We start from the raw sequence: 21239 nt of genomic DNA, 5'->3' as shown, positions 1-21239 counted from the left end.
ATAAAAAAGCAGGGGGTGAGGGAGGAGGAAAAGCCAAAAAAAAAAAAAAAAAAAAAAAAGGAAAAGGGGGGGGGGTGGGAGAGAGAGAGAGCGAGAGAAAACAAAGCGGGAGGGATGCAGCCCGCCGGCTGCCCGGAGGAGGAGCGGGGCCGGGCGGTGCCTGCGGCGGGGCCGGGGCCGGGGCGCGGCGGGGCCGGGGGGCGGGCGGAGGCGGCGGCGGCGGCGGGGGGGCACCGACAATGGCGGAGGGGGGCAGCGGCCGGGGGGTAGCGGCGGCTCGGTGCCTCCTGCCCGCCTCCTCCCCGCCTTCCTCCTCCTCCTCCTCCTCCTCCTCCTCCTCCTCCTTCTTCTTCCCGGGTAGGAAAGTTTCAGCGCCGAGCGCGGAGCAGCAGCCGGGCCGGGCTTTTGGCAGCCTGGCCCCGTCGGTACGGCAGCTTTCGCTTCGCTTCGCCGAGCCCGAGCCCGCGGGCCCGGCTCATGCCGGGGCTCCGCCGCCGTGCCCGGCCGCCCCGCCGCCCCCGCCGCCGCCGCCGCCGGGCCCGGCGCTGAGCGCGGAGCCGCCGCGCTGGCCCAGCGTCCCGGCGATGCGCAAACTCTTCGGGGAGAGCTGCCGGCAGCCGGCCGGGGGCACCGGGAGCGGCAGCGGGAGCGGCACCGGGAGCGGGACGGGGAGCGGGATGGGGAGCGGCGGCGCGAGCGCCCGCGGGGCTCCCCCGCCGCCCCCGCCCCGCAGCCGCGTCCCGCACCCGGCGCTCCGCTCTCCCCGCGGAGCTCCGCCGGAGCCCGGCCCGCATTCCTGGCATAACTCGGCTCGACCGCAACCACCCTCCTCCTCCCCATCACCCCGCGCCAACGGGGAGGACGAAGCGGCGGCGGCCCGTTCTCCCCGCGCCTCGTCGGGCAGCGAGGGCGAGGGGCAGAGCGGTGCCCACCGGCCCCGCGCCGCTCGGAAGAAGAAGGAGAGCGGTGCCTGGGAGACCTCGGTGGATGGCGGCGATGCCGAGGCCGAAAGCTGCGCCAGGGTGGTCCCCCGGCACCCCCTGCCCGTGGTGGCCCGTGTCTCCAAGGTGAACATCCTGCCCTTCTCCAGCCCCGGCGGGTCGCGGAGCAGCAGTCGGTATTCCAGCACGGAGACGCTGAAGGAAGAGGAGCAGTTTGGGATGTGTTGGCCCAGCCAAGGGCGGACTCTCCAGGCGGGGTACGGGATCTATCGGTCGCCCAGTTTTGGGACCAGCGATGGCCTGGCCTGGGCACAGCTGGGGGTCCGCGCCCGCCCCAAGCTGCCCCAGGGCATGGCCAAGGCCAAACCGGACCGTGAGAGTGAGAGCCTACAGCAGCCAGGGCCAGAGGGGGAGCGGGCCGAGCACCGCAAGTCCTTGTCCAACCCCGACATTGCCACCGAGACCCTGACACTCCTCAGCTTCCTCAAATCGGACCTCTCGGAGCTGAAGGTGAAGAAGAAAGGGGTGAGGATCAGCCTGGACTCAGGCTCTGATGGATGCTCTGGCATCACCCCCCCCTCCCCTGGCGGCTGCGGGGCTGCTCACCCCCCTAACCGCTGGGCACCGGGCGAGCGGCCAACGCTCAAGGACCTCACGGCCACTTTGCGCCGTGCCAAGTCCTTCACCTGCTCCGAAAAATCCGGGACGCGGCGGCTTTTCCTCCAGAGCGCCATGAAGCAGAGCTCCTCCGAGCTCCTCCTGGCCACCACTGACAACCAGGACAGGGTGGCTCCAGATGGGGGGCAGCGGGGGCACGAGGAGGCTCTCCCCATGGTTATCCAGGATCAGTACATCCAGGAGGCGAGGCAGGTCTTCGAGAAGATCAGCAGGATGGGTTCCCAGCAGGATTACGGCTTTGCTGCCGAGCAGAAGGACAGCGGAGGTGTGGAGGGCGCTGAGGGGGTGGCACTGACGGGGACGACGGACACGACCCTTCGGGGACAGGTGGAGAGCACAGGGTGTTTGAAGGAAGTGCAGTCAGAGGAGAACCTCGCCCGCAGTAAATCCGTGGAGGAGCTGTCGGGTCACGAGTCCAGCGTGACGGATGAGGGCATCGTCACGGAGCCGGAGTCCATGGCGATGCCCTTCCAGGACCTGCACCAAGCTGTGGAGGCCTGGATGCTACCCAACGCCGGGCTGGCGGCCGGTGACTCCGAAATGCTGCTACCCGCTCACCCGCCGGCGGCGGTCGAAGACCTTCCAGCTGGCAAAGCCGAGACGCCAAGCACGCCTGGCAGCCTGCGGCGCCGACGGAAGTTCCCATCGGCGGGTGCCAGTGGGATGGAGGGTGGCAGCGAGGGCGGCACCGAGCCCTACCGATCCCTGAGCGACCCCATGCCCCACCGGCGGCGCTCGGTGGCGGAGGAGGCGAAGAATTTCTCCGTCGACAGCAACCTACTGGGCTCACTGAGCGCCAAGGCGGGCGTCCCCCAGCCTGCTGGCAGCGCGGGCAGTGCGGGCAGCGACCTGTCCCTCAGCAGCGATGGCCCACGGGACTACAGCAGCCTCATCCAGACCATTGTGAGCCAGCCCGGCGCCATGGCCAAGCTCATTGACGAGAAGGGCAACGGCAAGACCATCAAGAAGAAGTCCCTGAGCGACCCCAGCCGCCGCGGGGAGCTGCCAGCTGGCGCCTTCGAGGGGCCCGGCGAGGCCATCAGCGAGCTGGAGCCCAGCATCCCCCCATCCAGCAGCGAGCCCATCCTCTCACCAGGTGCCAGCCGTGGCTACGGCTTTGACCCCAAGCTGGCCGACGTGCTGTCCCCTCGCGTGGCCCGGCGCAGCTCCAAGAAGCGCTCCAACCGCGCAGCCCACCAGGAGAACCAGCCGCCCCCCGCGCCCGCCGTCCTCGCCAAGAGCCGCCCGGCCGCCAAGCACGTGCGGCACACCAGCGAGCCTGCCACCTTCGTCCCCATCGCCGTCCCCGAGCCGCTCGTCCCCTCCGGCCACCACGGCCACCTCCCCACACCGACCACCAGCCACTCCCCCGGGAAAGCCTTCCCTACGCTCCAACCCCCCTCACTGGAGGATGTCACCAAGCGGTACATGCTGGCCCTCAACTCAGGTGACACATCCCCCAGCCCCGGGGATGGACCCCGCTCTCCTCCGGCTGCCCCAGCACCCCGGCTGCCCCGCTGCCCGCGGCTGCCTGAGGAACACGGCCCCAGGACCAAGCCACAGGTGGTAAGTGCTGCTCCTTCCTACAAACACTTTTACTTCCCAGGATTCATGACCCCTCCAGAGCACTGGTGGCTTTGGAGAGCCGTCACGTGTCCCTTGTGGTGGACAAATTCCCGTGTGTGGATGCGCCAAGAGCCTTCCCAGCCCTTCCCAGCAGTGCCCAGGAGAAGAGCTCTTGTTTGTTGGAGCAAACCTCCCTGATAAACCCCCAATTTCTGGATGGGAAGAAGCAGTGTCCAGGTTAAATAGCACTGTATTTTGGTGGCAGGGGGTTTTATAAATATATCTATTAAATGTTATGCTTATATATAGCATCTTATGATATGTAAGGTCCTGATATATAAGGTCATGCTCTTGGCCATCCCTGAAATTGCCTTTTCCTTGACTGCAAAGGCTGAAACAGTCCTTCTGCTTGGGATTCCCCATGTTAAACCCCTTATTGAGCAAACCTGCATTTTCCCCCTCAAAAAACCTCCGATCCTTCCCATGGGATCATGGGCTTTGCTGTGCTGGTGGGTGGGAAAAAGGGGGAAAAGCATTCCTGTGCATGCACCGAATATTTGATGGATGGGTAAAGTTTGATCCTGTCTGGGGGAGAACTGATGTAGTTTGGGGGGTGTGAAGGTGCTTTGCTCACTCCAAAGTGCAGCCATGTGTTTTGGGATCTTTCCTGGGGTGGGTTTTTGGCACCGCCGGCCCTTTGGCCCTGGTTTGAACGCGGGGTTGGGTTCCCATCACTCCGGGTGTTTGTGCCGGGAAGGGCTTGGAAGCATCACCTCCTCCTGAGCACAGCAGTGCCAGCACCCACGGGGCTTTTAATAGCGCTGGGAGAAGCCCAGAAATACCCGTTCCTGTGGAGGATTTGCTGGGAGCTGGCAAGAATGGTGCTGGCAGGGCTCTCTCCCCCTGCTCCGGTGCCGGTTGGAGAGGATGGGCTGGACCATTCCCTTCCAACAGCCAAGGCTGAGGTGCCCAGGGCTGTGTAACCCTTGCTGTCCAGGGCAGAGCCACATGAAGCAAGAGGGTTTTCCTTTGGATACTCCCAAAATCTGGATCCCTGTGGCCTCTTCCCCCAGAATGCTCTGCTGGGGTCTGGCATCCCCACAGCATCATTCCCTCCAGGTGTTCTCCTGGGGTCTGGCATCCCCACAGCATCATTAGTCCAAGATGTTCTCCTGGGATCCAACATCTCTGGAGCACCCTCCCTCCAAAATATTCTTGTGGGATCCATCATTCCTGCAGCATTATTCCCTCAAGATATTCTTGTGGGATCCAGCATCCCTGCAGCATCATTCCCCCAGGATATTCTCCTGGGGTCCAGCATCCCTGGAACATCCTCCCCCCAAAATATTCTTGTGGGACCCAACATCGCCACAGCATCATTCCCCCAGGATATTCTCTTGGGATCCAGCATCCCTGCAGCATCTTCCTCCAAGATATCCTGGAGTCCATCATCCCTGCTGCATTATTCCCCCAAAATATTCTTGTGGGATCCAGCATCTCTGCAGCATCACCCCCCTCTGGGGCCTGCCATCCCCACAGCATCATTCCCCCGGGATTTTCTCTTGGGATCCATTATCCCTGCAGCATTATACCCCCCATGGCATTCTCCAGGGATCTCTGCTCCTCATCCAGCTCCTTCTCCAGCTGTTGTCCCCACTGCCAGACAACAACCATCGGTGGCTCCTGTTTAACACTTCCTTGGGGATGTTTTGGGTGAATTTGGGGTGAGTTTTGCAGCATTTTTCCCGATGTGTCAATTTGTCCTCTCCAGTCTTGGGGTGGAAAGTGCTGTTGAATAATCAAGAGTTATAATTAAGCAGGGTAACGAGGGGCCTCCTGGGGCTGGGGCTGATGCCACCTTGGGGACATTGGCAGGTCCCCAAGGCGTGGTAGAGCACCCAGCGGCATTCCTAAATTATTAATGTGTTAGGTTTATATAATACATGGCCTATTTGAATAATTTATAAAGAGATATTTCCTGCTCAGGCAGCTCCCGGGGATGGCACCAACCCCACGATGACCCCGTACCAGGGATGCTCTGCTGACCCCACCCCCCCAACTCCAGCTTCATCCCAACTCTGGGAGCATTCCAGGTGGATTTTTACCAGCTGGGAGCCCAGTATGGCTGAGCATCACCTCGTGTCCATGGGCCACCCCGTGGGACCAGAGCCTGCTCCTCACCTTGCTTGAACCCTCCAGCCTCAGGGAAGAGGGTGCGAATTTTCCCTTTTAAGGGCAAGGCCATGGCTGTATCTCCAAATCTCTCTCCTGCCCTGGGATTTCTCTGTGCTCCAGCCATAGCCCAGCTGAAACCAGGAGTTTTTTATTTCCCTTTTTGATTTATTGGATAGTGGAGCTGGGATGTTTTATTTCAGAAGGCACCAGCTTGGACTGGGGGGGCAGAGGGGGGACTGAGTTGCCGTAATTATTAGTGAGAGCACCAAGGACCGGATGTAACTTGGCACCGGGAAGGCTGGCTGGGAACAGGGATTTATGTTCTCCCCGACCAAAGGAGAAGAAATAAGCTCTATTTTTGACTTGTTCGTTTTTTCTCCTCCCTACCTCAGTGGAAAGGGCCGATTTGGGGAGTCTGGGAGGGGAAGTGGTTCATTGCTGCTCGGGAATTTGGGGGTGTGGGATCATCCATCCCACACTGTGGTGGTGATCCTTCGGAACATCCTGGTGTCCATCTCTGTGCTGGGAAGGGATTAATAATGGGGTCTGGCACGTGTGTGTGGTGATGCTCCCCCAGAGTATTCTCTCCCAAGACCCCCAGGATAGTCTCTTGGGATCGGGTATCCCTGCAGCATCATTCCCTTATGATGTTCCCCTGGGATCCAGCACCCCTGCAGCATCATTCCCTTAAAATATTCCCCTGGGATCCAGCACCCCTGCAGCATGATCCCCCCAGGATATTTTCCCAGACCCCATGGTTTGGCAGTGGTTTTAGCAGAGGTGAGGGGGGTTCAGCCTCCCGGCACGTCCTGCCTGGAGAGGTAACGTGCTGTTCTCCCTCGGGGGCAGGACTGTTTGTCCTGGGTGCTTTCCAGCTTTTCCATGGAACTGGAGCCATCCAAGCCATCCTGGGTGCACAGGAGCTCCTTTACCCTGTGCCTGATGATGGACATGAGGCTTTTAATTCCCGAGGGGCCGTTGGAGGCACATTGCGCTCCAGCTGCGGGAGGAAATGGTGCTTTCAAGAAAACAAGGAAAAAAAACCCCAAAACTCAAGATAGAGACTTTTTCCTGCCTCCAGCTTCCCATTAAACCACTGGAATGGACAGCACATGCTTGCACACTCCAGCACTGAGCAAGGGTGCATTTAGGGTGGATTTGGGATCCATTCACTGCTTGGCAAAGGGATGAGCAGGACAATCCCATGGATCTTTCTTTCCCCCCATGGCAGAATCCATCTGGGGATGGAAAATGAGGGATGTTCTCCATCATGGCTCTGTTTGTTGACTTAGCAGCACTTGGATTAAACAGGAAAATATTGATTTAAATATAGCACCTCTCGGGAGCAGGGGAGTCGTGGGAACGTGGCCCCAGCGCCCCATCTGCCGCCTCCTCCACCTGGTGCTCCCTGAACGGGGTGAGCACACCCCGGAAAACCCATCCGGGATGGAGGGGCATTCCCAGAGGGAAACGTCAGGGTCACATTCCCAGGGACGCTTGTGTAAACCACCCCCTTTGCAGCATCCTCCCTCCGAGCTCGTCCTCAAGGGATGGATCCCTGCATCCATATACTCCTCGGCAAAATCTGACATCTTTGGACCTATTTATCCCTCAGTTTATCCCAGGATAACTTGGACCTGTTTATCCTTGCCCTAAATCTCCACAGAAACCAGGTTTTGGGTTGTGGCCGGGAGTTGTCTCGTTTTTCGGTGTTCCTGGAAATCTAGAATTAAAGCTGGTGAGGGATGGGGATGGTAAATCCCAGCTTTCCTCATAAATCCTGGTAAATCCTCTCCCAGTTTGCCTGGGATTTGCGCCCCTGGAGCCGCCGTGGTCAGTGAAATGCTGGAGTGGGGGGAAACGGAGGCGCCCAGGCAGCCCTGTGGGAGGGAGGTGGGATGCGGGATGGAGCACGGAGAACTCGGCTGGAATCAGGAGGATTCCCACGTCAGGGAATCCCACTGCCTGTCAGTGGCATGGACTGACTGTGGCACCCCTGGCACGGGGCCAGGAAATGTGGCCGGTGGGTGAAACAGCCCAAATCCTCTTAATTCTGCCCATTTTTGTCCCTTTCCTCCTCCCATACCAAAATCCCCTTAATTCTGCCCAATTTTTACTCTTCCCTGGTTCCAAAATCTGCTTAACTCTGCCCAATTTTTACTCTTCCCTGGTGCCAAAATCCCATTAACTCTGCCTATTTTTGCCCCTTCCCTTCCCCACTGCCAGGGAGAGATCCCTGATGCTGGGATGTGTGTAGAGGGAGATTCCTGATGCTGGGATGGGCACAGGGATGCACAGGGAGATCCCTGATGCTGGAATGTACTCAGGGATGCACAGGGAGATCCCTGATGCTGGAATGTACTCAGGGATGCACAGAGATCCTTGGTGCTGGAAGAGGCACAGGGATGCACAGGGAGATCCCTGGGATGTGTGCACAAGGAGATCCCTGGTGCTGGAATATAGACACAGGGATGCACAGGGAGATAGATCCTTGGTGCTGGGATGTACTCAGAGATGCATAGAGAAACCTCTGGTGCTGGGATGAACACAGGGATGCACAGGGAGTTCCCTGGTGCTGGGCTGTACTCAGGGATGCACAGGGAGATCACTGGTGCTGGAGAAATCCAGGTGCTCTTTGTTGCAGAGGGGCACAGGGCCCAAAAAGTCCCACCCCCAGGGATGCCCAGGGATGGGACAGGGCTGTGCCATCCCCGACTCTGCATTCCTGGGCAGCCTCCCTGCACCCTGCCTGCATCCATACACAGATGCCTGGGCTTTTCCATGGAAAATCACATGCCTCCAAAGTTCCTACTGGGAGGAGCTGGCCTTGCGCTCCCATCTGCTCCTGCCAGGGAAGCAGCAGGTCGGCTTCTCTGAGATGTGCTTTGTCAGGATCCTCCTGCCAATCTCAGCTGGGATGGGGGCTCAGAGCTTCTCGGGTGTTGCTGCAGCATTAGTCCATCATTGCCAGGGTTGTGGGATCCCTGGAAGTGTTCAAAGCCAGGCTGGATGGGCCTTGGAGAAACCTGGTCTAGTGGAAGGTGTCCCTGCCCATGGCAGGGGATGAAACAGGATGAACTTAAGGTCCATTCCTGTCCAAACTGTTCAGTGATTCTGTAGCTCCCTGATTTAGAACCTTTCCTTGGCATATTCCTGAAGTGGGAGATTCCCCATGGATGTTGATCCCCGTGCGGTTGGAGGTGCTGAGGTCTCCCCTTGCTGTGACTTCATTGCTGAGCTCCATCCCCTGTGCTGACCAGGCAGGTCCTGATGGGGCAGTTCCTAGATCTCCAGACCTGCAGCAGGGACTCCTCAATCCAGGAGGGAGAAGGTGGTACCATCACACGAAAGGAAGGAGCAGAGAGGCAGCACTGGGGTTTGGCTGGTGGAGTTTCCTCTTCTCTCAAGGCATTCCCTGGAAAGCAGGGAAAGAGAATCCCTCCCTCCCTCCCATCCATCCATCCATCCATCCATCCATCCATCCATCCATCCATCCATCCATCTGTCATTCCTCCATCTCCATCCACCCACCTCCTCCCATCTCTGTCCATCTCCATCCATGTCCATGCTCCCCTCCAGCCATCCCTCTCCACCCATTCCCACCACCCATCCAAGACAGCAACCCCCACATGCCAGACATGATTTTTGGAGTGGCCATGATCCATCTTCCAGGACGTCTCCTCCTGAAGGCATCAAGCCCAGCTTGCACAGACAGAACCCACCAAAACAAGTCCCTTGCCATTCCCACCATGGTGCCTCCAGGCCAGGATGTGTCCAGAGGAGAAAAATCAGCCACTTCCACCCCCTCTGCCTCAATGTGGCTCTTTTTAAAGCTCTGAAGGTTGGTCCCAGTGGGGCTGTTTCTCCGGGCTCCCTTGGTTTCCATGGAGAGGATGAGTGAGGAATTTTGAAGGGAATGGCTCCAGTAAATGAACTCTCCTCTAAAAATAGTGTGTTTGCTTTTGGGTCTTTGGGAACTGTGGCCTGGCCAATGGAAAGGAGGAGGAAAATCAGCATCTGGGTAAAACTATTCCAGTAACTCGCTCTCCGAGCAAACTCCCGTCGGAGCTGCTCAGCTTCCAGGGGGGCAGGGGGCTGCTCCCACTCTGCCCAGCTCCTGCCACCAGGGCAGTGGCTTGAGAGCACCATTCCTGGCTGCAGAGGGGTGTCGTCCCGGAGCCGTGTGTTCCCGTGGGCCTTGTGTGGAGTGTTTGAGTTGGATCCCTTTCATTTTGGGGTGGTTGATGGAAGTTGGGTTTGTGTGACCCCCGTGCCCTGTGTTGGCTTAGAGACCTTGGGCATGTCCCTTTTTGGGAGCCATGGGGCAGCCACTGCCACCTTCCACCCCACCATGACATCCAGGACACCAGTGAACCCCACCAGGACATGAATGTGCTGGGAAAAGGACACCTGTGGTGGTATCCACCACCAGGCTTTCTCTGGAGAAGTCACCAGCCTGATGAGGGTACCGCCACCACCAAGTCCCCCCTGGAAGAGTCACCATCCCAGTGTGGGGACAACCACCACCAGGCACCCCATGGAGGAGTCACCATCCCAAAAGGGGGGAACAGCCACCACCAGGTCCCCCTTGGAGAAGTCACCATCCTGATGTGGGGACAGCCACCACCTGGTCTCCCCTGGAGAAGCCACCATCCTGGTGTGAGGACACCAGCATCCCTGCATGATTCCTGGCGCTGGAGAAGGTTTCCTTGGTGGTGCCCTGGAGTTGCTATTTGTAACTGCCTGTTCCTGAGCCCTCTGATACTCTCCAAAAAAAACAAGAAGGGAGTTGTTTGCATGGGAAGATTGGCATCTCCGAGCCTGGGATATGGTTTCCTGCTTTTTTTAGCTGGAGTAGCAGCAGACTCGTCGGCCTGCCCTGATTTGGCATCTTTCTCCCTGCATTTTTTTTTTTTTTGGAAGAGTTTCATCCTGACCCCTCGGCAGAAACACCGGCAGGAGCGGTAGGGGATCGACTCCGGTCCTTTGGTCTCTTTTTGGGTTGCCCCAAAGCCCAGTGAGATGGGATGTAGATGGCTCAGAGCCTCAGGGAGCGGAGAGGGAACTCATCCCTCCATCATCCAAACCTGGCTCAGGTCAGTAGATGCTGAACCCCCCCTCCTTTCCTCACCCCTCACCCCAGGGTGTCACTGTGACAATGACAGGGCAGGGGAGGTGTCACCACGTGGTGTGACGTGGGATGTGGGCGTTCCTGGCAAGGGCTGGGCTTCCCCCCATCCCCAGGTCCCTCCTGCCCTGTTTGCAGCTGTGCTGGATGAGGGGACCCGCCCAGGGGGTGCTGTGGCACTGGGTGTCCGTGGGGCACTGGGTGTCTGTGGGGCACTGGGGGTGCCAGGGATGAAGGCTGCTGGTTGCTGCTGCCAAGGACATGGATCCAGGCAGGAAGGACAGGAGAAATCCCGGGCAAGGGGCACAGAACGGGATGTTTGGGGCTCCTACCTCCTGGGTGTCTGTCCTCCAGCTCCTGGGTGCTTGTGGATCCATGGGCAGACTCCTAGTACCTGTTTGATCCTAAGCATCCATCTCTCAACTCCTGGGTGTCCATCAGCTCCTGGGTGTCCTTCAGTTCCTGGGTACTTGTGGATTTCTGGATGCCCATGGAATTCTGGTCCTTCTTGGCTCCTGGGGGCCTATCAGCCCATGGGGGCCTGACATCCTGATGCCTGTTGGATTCTGGAAATCTATCGGCTCCTGCATCCCCATCCACTCTGGGTGTCCATTGGCTCCTGGGTGTCCGTGGACTCCTGGGCACCTCTTGGATGCTGGGAGTCCATCAGTTCTTGGGTGCCCACAGACTCTGGATGTGTCTGTTGGCTCCTGGGTGTCCAGCAGCAGCTTTGTGCCTGTTGATTCACGGATGCCCAGAGTCTCTGTTGGATCCATCCATCAGCTCCTGGATGCCCATGGGATGTCTGTTGGCTTCTGGGTGTCCAAGGAATCCGGGATATCTGTTGACTCTCTGGTGCCCAGAAGGTCCTTGATGTTGCCAAATCCTGGTGCCCATCAACTCCTGGGTGCCCATGGACTCCGGGGAGCTCCTGGGCAACCATCACCTCCTGAGCATCCCTCCTGAGTGCCCTTTGGCTCCTGGATACCCCTTGACTTCTGGTGTGCTTGGAATTCTGGGCCCACTTGGAGACCTGGGTGCCCAGTGCCTCCTGGTACCTGTCAGCTCCTGGTCCCATCCCCAGTGGCTCCTGGTGCCCATCACCCCTCTCGTGCCAGGCTGGCACCCTCCTGGGTGTCCCAGGTCTGCCTGCACACCCTCACCAGGATCCACACCCCATTCCACCTGGCACCCAGGGCATGTCCTGTGGAGATGCCAAGGTGTGCCAGCACTGGACACCTTTCTCCCTGGCTTCCTTCTTTCCCCAAAATCTCATCACTGTTGCTTTTGGGGTGCTGTAGGATGCAAGGTGTGGCTTTTGGGGGATCCAGGGATGCCAGCGAGTCAGGGGGGTGGCATCACTCCTCTCCCTATGGATGCGGGGCCAATCCCACTGGGAGGCCGTGGAGAAGGAGCAGGGGGAGGGAAGGAGGGCTGGGCTGACCTCAGCATCTGGAAAGCTGCGCTCTTGGCCGTGGCCCTGCTGCCGAAATCCGGAGGCAAAAAAAACCTTCCATATTTGGTGAAAGTTGCTCCGGGCCTCGGCAAAGGCTGGATGGGAACGGGGGGCTGGCAAACCCCCTGCTGTGTCCTGGACCACGGGGACACTGGGTGTCCAGGGGCTCTGCCAGCATGCCAGAGCATGGATGGCACTCCGGGGTGGTTAATTTGGGGGGAGCATGGAGAGGGGGGATCCATGGGATGCTGCCAGCAGTGCAGGGAGGATGGCTGGAGATGCGCCAACACGACCCCAATCCTCATATTTTGGCAGGGTCTCTCCCCAGCACTGGTGGTGCAAAGCCCGATTTCAAGTGCAAATCCCATGGAAAGAGCCCCAAGGCACAGTTAGAGGATGAATTTGTGGTGCTTTGGGAAAGGAGCCTCCCGCCGTGTCCCCTCTCCCCATCCCACCGGCACTGCTCCTCTAGACAGCCCCGGGATGTCCGGCATCCTCCCACCCTGCCCTGCAAAAACTTGCCTCCAACTCCTTTAGTTTTTTTATTCCTGCTTTTTTCTCACACTTAACAAGCAGAGTTGCAGCCAGGCCTTATCCTCCCGGGATGAATCACCATGGCCGGGAAGCCAGAGAAGGGAAAACAACGGGATCCTCGTGCAGTTGTTTGAGGCTGAAGCTGCTTTTCCCCTCCTCCTCCTCATCTTCCTCCCCATCCCAGAGGTGGCTGTGCTGCTGAGTTTCTCCATGGGAGCATCCCTGAACAAATCAATGCTCCTCTGTGAGCTGGGAGCCTGGGAAAAACCACGAGTGAGGGAAAAGCAAACATGTCCAGCCCCAGGACTGCGGATAAACACGGGAATATTATTAGTAACTGGAGCAGGGCTGGATCAGAGCTGCTGATTTATGCCCTTATTTCCTTTCAAGAAGTTACTCTTCGGAGAGCTTGGACTTCTCTTACCCGTGGGAGAGCAGCCAGAGGCTGGGAAGGGAGGGGATGCAGCCCTGGATGTGATGCTTGGATGGTCCTTGTGTTCCCATGGGAATGGTTTCCCCTGGACATGGGGCCTGGTGGTCCCAGGGGTGCAGCATGCTGGTCCTCAGGGATGGGATGAGTGGTGTTCAGGGATGAGGGGACTTGGGAGCAGGGAGGGAGGTGGCTGGTGGCCAGAGATGACAGGGATTGATACCCACGGATGAAGGTGACTGGTGCCCAGGGATGAGATAATTGGCACCCAGGGATGGAGGTGATTGGTGCCCAAGGATGGGATGACTGGTATTTAGGGTGGAAAGTGTCTGGTACCCAGGGATGGAGGTGATTTATGCCCAGGGATGAGGTGACTGGTGCCCAGGGATGGGATGACAGGTACCCAGGGATGGCAGTGCCTGGTACCAGGGATGGAGGTGACTGGTACCCAGGAATGGGCTGACATGTCCCAAAAATGAGGTGACTGGTACCCAGGGACTGGAGGGACTGGTACCAGGGATAGCAGTGACTGGAATCCAGGGATGGAGCTGACTGATTGGTACCCAAGGATGCCAGGGATGGCAGTGGCTGGTCCCCAGCAAAACCAGGTCTTTTCCCTGGTGGCTGCCATCCGTCTATCCATGTGGAATATGGAATGGTGTTGGACATACAGGATAACTTATCCCGGGACAAAGTCTGGTTGGGTTTGCCTTGAAAGCCCTACAAAACCCAATCCAACCTCCTGCTTAAAAACATCCCAGGAGGACAGAATGGGATTTTCCCCAAGTGATTCCCTGCCATAAACTGAGGGATTGAGGAAATATGAGATTGGATTTAACAGCATTTTCCTGCTTTGGATGGTGGTGCCAGCCAGGGGTTTTTCCAGGTTCACCAGCAAGTTTTCCATGCTGGGGTGATGCCATTTGTGGTGGAGGTTGGGATGGAGGGAAGCAGGTCCTGTTTTGTTTCCAAGCCTTTTTTTTTTTTTTTGGTAGAAATAGAGCCAAGGGTGTGTTAAAATTGTTAAAGTTGGGCATTCACTGTGCCCTGGAGCTGGGGAATGTCCCCAGGGACCATGTTTCCCACTATGTCCCAGCTCCCTCTAGTGGGATCCACTCTGGGAACAAGAGAAAGAAAAATCTGCAGAAATTCCAGAATCTGCAGAAATCCCAGTTTCTTTCAAGCTGGGAATGGAGATTTCAAGGAGGTGCCAAGGTTCAGGCTGCTCCCAGCACATCCATCACTACGTGATCCCAGGGAATCTCCCCCCAGCAGTGCAGAGAATCAGGACCTGGCAGCAGGAACAGGCTGTAATGAGGGAAAAACAACTTGTATTTATTTACTCTTAAAATTTTGGCGTGTTTTGGAGGGGTGGGAATAATTTTGCTGGAGGTAGGATTAGCTCCTCCTTCAGCAGCTGCGGGAAAGTTGAGCTGGGAAGGCCCTGAGTATCAAATCCCACTCCCAAACTGGTCTGAAACACTCCAGATTTTTCCTAAATCCAGGTATTTTTGCCCCATGACGCAATATGCCAGGTCCTTTTTTTAAAATATTTTAAGATGTTTGAAAATTCCTAGGGATGCTTCAGCTCCTCATGGATCGCTGTTCCAGGATGGGGGAAACAAACTGATGGATTTGCACCCTGAGCCTGATTAAAAAAGAAAATAAGGTGGGAGATCTCCCATTCTTCTTCAGGAGGCCAAGTGGGATTGCATTTCCAATGCCAGAGGGAAAAGCTGATGGAAAAACCCTTCTCCAAGCCCCCCATCCCAGTTTTGGGGTGCCCCCCCCCAATGCCCAAGGCTGGATCCTCTCCATCTTTATGCTTTCAGGAGCATCCTTGCCACGCTGGCACAAGCCTTTGGAGTGAAGGATGAGCCCCTTGGCTCCATTCCAAGGGATTGGCAGGCTTTTCCCGGGAGGGTTTGAGGTTTTGGGGGAAAGGAAACACCCGGGTTGGGGGGAAAAAAAAAAAAAAAAAAGGAAAGGAAATCTAAAAGGTGTTTACAAAGAGCCGCGGGGCTAAAAATAGCCGGCTCATATTTTAGACAGCCCTAAAAATAGGCAGAGCTGCTGGAGTGGCCAAACACTCCCAGGAATTTCCTGTGGGCTGCGGGCCGCTGGCAGGGGGGTCCGGGCTCGGGAATGGGCTCAGGAATGGCCGGCACCGCTCCGGCCTTTTCCAGGGGGATGGCGGGCCGGCCTCCATCGGGCCCCGCGGGGCACGGCGGCATTCAGGATTCCCTGGGATTAACCCCTCTCCACACATCCTTCTCCCTCGCAGCATCCAAAGGGTGGGACTGGGAGAGGTTTCCAAATCCACCGGCAGAAAGCTCAGCCTCGCGAGCAGACGGCGGAGAATCCACTGGGAATGTTGGTGTGGATGAAGGGATTGATCCGAGGGTGGTGTTTGGGGAGTGGGAAGGAGCCTCCCGGGATGGAGGGATCCCCCTGCTCGTCCCAGGGATCAGGGATCCCGTGGGAGGGCTGGAGGAGGCGGAGCAGCCGGGACACTGCGGCGACATCGCGGCGTCACCGGCACAGACGGCACCGGGGGGCGGATCCAATGGGGCAGGGATTGCAACGGGAATGGGGTTGGGATTGCAGCAGGAAATGAGTTGAGATTGCAGCAGGAATGGGGTTGGGATTGCAGCAGGAAATGAGTTGGGATAGCAGCAGGGATGGAGTTGGGATTGCAGCAGGGATGGGGTTGGGATTGCAGCAGGGATGGGGTTGGGATTGCAGCAGGGATGGGGTTGGGATTATAACAGGAATAAGGTTGGGATTGCAGCAGGGATGGGGTTGGGATTGCAGCAGGAGAGGAGCTGGGATTGCAGCAGGAATGGGGTTGGGATTGCAACACAGATACATCAGGGATTACAATGCAGTTGGACCCAGGTTGGCATCCCTGGTGAGTCCAGGAATGGGACTGGGATTACAGGAGGAATGGTGTTGGGATTGCAATCCATATGGATCAGGGATTGCAGTGAAAATGAGCCCAGGACTGCAATGTGGATGGACCCAGGTGTGCAGTCCTGGTGGGTCTGGGGTTGCAACAGGAATGGGGTTGGGATTGCAACAGGAATGGGATTGGAATTACAACCCAGGTGGGGATTACAGCACAAACAGATCCAAAGGTTCAACCCAGGTGGGTCCAGTTAGTTCTGGGATTGGAACCCAGATGAATCTGGAATTGCAATAGAAATTAGTCTGGTTTTGGAAGCCAAATAAAACAGGGATTACTACAGGAATGGATCTGGGATTGCATCCCAGAAGAGCCCAGGATTGCATTCCTGGGTTGCAGTGCAGATATACCAGGGATTGCAGCGGAGATGGGTTTGGGATTGCAGCCCAAATAGGTCTGGGATTGGAACTCAGAACAGCCTGGGATTGCAATCCAGTGGGTCTGGGATTGTGATGCACATGGATCCAAGAAATTGGATCCCAGAAGATCTTGGAATTGTAACCCAAACAAACCAGACAGAGCCAGGATTCCAACAGCCGTGGATCTGGGATGACCAGGGCATTGCAGTTGCAGGAGCTGCTGCCTTGCAAGCAGCCTCATTACCTGGCTGTAATTAGCTGTCCTGGCTCCCATCATTCCCAGTCCAAGTGCTGCAGGTCCCTCCTCCCTGATCCCAGTGCAAGGGAAGCATTAAAGGCTGCTGGAGCTGCCATGACATGCGCTGAGTTGTCCATTCTCTGCTCCCTCCCTGGGGTGGGATGCTCATGATCCTCATTACCAGGAGGAAATTTTCCGGCTGCAATGGAATGGTTGCTGTGGAAACGGGGTGAGCAGCTAATTAGGTTTAATTAACGAAGCAGGAGGGGGGTGTTACAAGCATATCTGGGCAGGAGGCATCACTGTGGGTGCTGAGGTGATGGTGGGGTGGAAAGATGGGAATGTGCCTCAGTTTCCCTGTCTGCAAGGTCAGGAAAGGGGGATATGGACAGGGATGGAGACCCCACGGATGCTGAATGCCCCATCCCAGCAGGATGTACATTCCTGCTCTCCCTTTTGCTTTTTGTTTTAAAAATGAAGGGTTTGGGACTTCCCTGTGTCAGTGCCTCCTTGTTTGCAGGGCTGGAGGCAGGACATGATATCCCCAGGGCCTTTTGTAAGCATTTTAAGGTGTTTTCAAATCCCTGGGAATGCTCAAGCCCCTCCTGGGTGGGGAAGAGCAAACTGATGGATTTGCAGCCTAATCCTAATTAAAACAGAAAATAAGGTGGGAGAGTTCCCATCCTTCTTCAGGAGGCCAAATAGGGTTGCATTTCCAATGTCAGATGGAAAACCTGGGGGGGAAACCCTTCTCTGAGACCCCCATCCCAGTTTTGGGGTTCTGCAAGGCCAGGGAGGGGGATATTGGTGGGCTGGAGATTCCAAGGATGCTGATCACACCATCTCAATAAGGTCAGGGAGCGGGATATTGGTGGGGATGGAGACCCCAGGGATGCCGAGCCCCCTATCCCAGTTTTGGGGTTCTGCAAGGCCAGGGAGAGGGATAGTGAGGGGGATGGAAATCCTAAGGATGCTCCATCCCAGCTTTGGGGTGCTGGAAAGGCCAGGGAGGGAGATACTGATGGGAATGGAGATCCCAAGGATGCTGAGCCCCCATGCCAGTAAGGCCGGGGAGAGGGATATTGATGGGGATGGAGACCCCAAGGATGCTGAGCCCCCATGCCAGTAAGGTCGGGGAGGGGGATATTGATGGAGACCCCAGGGATGCTGAGCCCCCCATCCCAGCACCATCCGTGCATCCCCCCTTCCCAAGGAAGCATTATCTCTCCCCTCCACCCCAGCATGCTGCTTGGGCACAGCTTTGCCAGGAGCATCCCCGGCAGGATCCGGCCCTGCCCGCATCCGCGCGTGTCTGTGTGGGCACGGCTCTGCCTCCCTCTCCCGCTCGCTCCCTCCTGCCCGTGCCTCGGTAATTCCCGGGGCCGGGAACCCGGAGCCGCCACGGACGCAGGCGCACACCCCCCCTCCCTCTGCAGGAGGGCTTTTCTACATCCATATCTTTATATATTCCCGTCGATATAAATAGCTCCTCTCTCTCCCCTTTTCCCTGCGCGCCGCATCGCTCCGAGCAGACACCTGGGGGGGAGAGATAGGGAGGAACAGGGATCGTTTCTGTGCATTCCCTGGGCCGCGTGGGCCGGAGCGACCCCCGGGACCCGCATGCTGCAGATGGTGAGGACTCTGGCGCAGTTCACCATCGCGCTGGAGGACATGCGAGACATCGGCGACGGCGTGGACGCTGCCTTCGCCTCCGGCGGGATGAGCGGCGCGGCCGAGGAGCCGCCGGACAAGGGCTGCGCCCCCCGCGGGGGCTCCGAGGTGATGGGAGAGGGGGGATGGGCAGGGAAGAGTGGGATGGGGGGGATTGGGTGCGGGTGCGTCATGTTGGGCCACGTGTGCACCCGGCGGAACGCGGCACCTGTGGGGTCTGCGCTGCCATTGCCGTGGCAACGGTGCCTCCATCCCCATCCCCTCCATCCCCATCCCCTCCATCCCCATCCCCTCCATCCCCATCCCCTCCATCCTCATCCCTTCCATCCTCATCCCTTCCATCCTCATCCCTTCCATCCTCATCCCCTCTGTCCCCATCCCCAACGAGCTGCCTTCAGATGGTGGGAGAGGGGGATGATCCCACCCGGAAAGGATGGGGGGGGATGGAGGCACCACTGCCACCGCCCCCTGAGTGCTGCTGGTGGGCAATGCCCAGCGGGGGCTGATCCCGGGGCTGAGGAGCATCCCGGGGGAGGCAGGACGAGGGTGGGACGCAGCGGGGGCGTCCCCAGGGAGAGCAGATGGAGGGTGAGGCGTCGGCGGCCCCACAGGGGATGGGGTGCAGTGGGGCAAATCCTGCCAGCTCCGCTCTGCTGGGGTGGTGCATTACCCCTCAAGCTTCTGCTCATCCCAGCGGGAACTTCGCCCCCCTCCTGCTGGGATAATGCTGGTGCTGCAACGGTGGAAAAATCCCCATGCCAACAGTTGGGCCTCATCCTGCTTCTTCTCTCTGCTGCAAACCGCCACATGTGGTGCTGAGCCTGTTTGGCTCATGGACCTGAGTCTGCCTCAATCCTGAGCTGGGATGGCTCTGGGAAAAGCCAGAGGCTGGGAATTACAGGGGGTGTTGTTGGGGAAACTGAGGCAGAGCCAGGAGGGCAGGTGCTGTGTCCCCCTAACCCCCCCCCCTCTGGTGGGGCCCTTCAGTCCATGATTACAGCAGATTAACCCAGGAGTGGAAGTGCTGATGGACCTTCAGGCTGGGATGCAGTGGGCAGATCTCAGCTGCAGTCCCATGGTTTGGGGAGACACATTCCCAGGGAGGCCTTGGACCTGTTACCATCATATTTGGGATAGCAGTTCCCTCTGTGATTGGCTGGCAAACCATTGTCAGCTTGGTGGGGAAACAGGCCCAGCTCTGTCCTTGAGCCACGAGCAGGACCTGGATCTCTCCTCAGCACTCCCTGGGCAGTGCCAAGGAGTTGGGGCCTCCATCCACGGTGAGGATGGTTGGGATAAATCTTCCTCCCGTGGCTTCAGAGCAGCTTCACAGCTCAAGGGTCCCTGCACCCAAAAGATTTGGGGTCTCTCAACATCCAGGCTCTCTGGAGATTCTACACATGCAAAACTTGTGGGGTGTCTGTGCACCCAGGGCACTCGGAGTGTCTCTGCACCGAAATCTTTTGGGATATCTCTGCACTCAATGTCTCTTGGAGCATGCAAAACTTTTGGGGTGTCTCAGCACCCAGATCTCTTGGACTTTCTCTGCACCCAAACATTTGGGATGTCTCAACTCCCAGATCCCTTGGACCTTCTCTGCAGTCAAAACTTTTGGGGTTTCTCTGCACTCAGAATCTCCAGAGTGTATCCAAACACAGAACTTTTGGGGTATCTCTGCACCTCTGGATCATCTCTGCACCCAAAGCTTTTTGGGTATCACTGCACCCAGCACCAATGTAGTACTTCCACACCCAAAACTTCTGGGGTATCACTGCACTCAGAGCTTGTGGAGCATCTCACCCATGTCTTTTGGGGTGTCACTGCACTCAGAGCCTTTGGAGCATCTCACACCCAAACCTTTTGGGGTGTCTCCCACCCTGGGCTCCGGAGCTTTGCACCCCCAGGCTGAGCTGCAGGGGTGTCCCACAACTGAGAAGACCCCTACCTATCCGCTTCCCAAGGCTGGAGGACCATCCCACACACCACCTCCCCGTGCCCCCCACCACCCCCTGAACCTCTGTGCTGTGGGGCCCCGGCCCAGCCCCAGGGTGCCCGGGGTGCCGGGCGGGAGGCGAATTCCTGCAGGTCGGCTCCGAGCGGAGCCCTGGAGAGACGGAGGGCTCCGGGACCGACCCATGTAGGGCTGTGAGCTCCAGGGCGGGCTCCTGACGCGGCCTGGAGGAAACCAGGCGTCTGTGCGCTCCGTGTCATGTACTTCCTAATCCTCCCAGATTCCTCCATCGGGCTGGAGAGGGAGCGGAGTGGAGCTGGATCCAGCCGGGCTCCGCCGGAGTTCAGCCTCCCCGCCGAGCCCCGGTGCTGGCACTGATACCTGGTACATCCCTGCCCTCCGCCGTGTCACCCCAAAACCCGTCTGTCTGTCTTTCCCCCCGGGCAGGACATGAGGAAACACGTCATCATGACACTGCTGGACACAGAGCAGTCCTACGTGGAGTCCCTGCGCACCTTGATGCAGGTAACAGGGTGGGACACCCCAAACCACGGCACCCCCAGGGTGGGACACCCCAAACCATGGCTTGGTGGCACTCAGGGGCCCCAAGTTGGACCCCTGGCTGTGGGTGCTCCACCAGCACCGCTGTGGCACAGGGGTGGGTTGGGAAGTGGGGACAGCAGGGCCAAAAGTGGGAGCTGTGCCGAGAATGGGGTGTGGGAGTTCCCTCTATCCCCCAAATCAAGCCCACGTTGTCACCTGGCAGATCTCATGTCCCCAGGTCTCTTCCTCTGCTTGCCCCCCAAAAGCTCTCCCTCGTGTTTCCCCCCATCTCCTGTTGCTGGTGGCACTCCCATGGTGGGGGACCCCTTAGTCCCCCATTCCCATATGTCCCCATTTCCTGCTCCGTGTCATCACCTGCAGACATGGGCCAAGGGTTTCCCACAGGCTGAGCTGGTTCCAAGCCCCTGGAGCAGCCTGGCCTGAGGGTCCACCCCATGTTTGAGATGTTAATGAAGGTGTTTCAGCAGGTTAATGATGGTCAACGCCCTGGAGACAAGTGACCTGGCAGAGGTGTGGGCTGTCCGACCACATCCCTGAGGGTGGGAACACCAAAAAGTCAGAGCTCTACTCTGCTCCAGACAAG

General features: G+C 58.1%; 1 protein-coding gene across 1 annotated transcript in view; it reads left to right on the top strand.

Annotated features, from left to right (window-relative positions):
- The first annotated feature begins 239 nt into the window (after positions 1-239).
- ARHGEF17 (Rho guanine nucleotide exchange factor 17) overlaps positions 240-21239 on the top strand; it is a 32031-nt gene continuing 11031 nt past the window's right edge. The window contains exons 1-2 of the mRNA XM_032680349.1: positions 240-3185; positions 20540-20617. Coding sequence (XP_032536240.1) covers positions 240-3185; positions 20540-20617 — 3024 coding nt within the window. The remainder of the gene's footprint in view (positions 3186-20539; positions 20618-21239) is intronic.

This window comes from Chiroxiphia lanceolata, chromosome 2 (assembly GCF_009829145.1).
Source record: "Chiroxiphia lanceolata isolate bChiLan1 chromosome 2, bChiLan1.pri, whole genome shotgun sequence".
NCBI lineage: Eukaryota > Metazoa > Chordata > Aves > Passeriformes > Pipridae > Chiroxiphia > Chiroxiphia lanceolata.
This window is presented reverse-complemented; position numbering and strand designations above follow the sequence as displayed.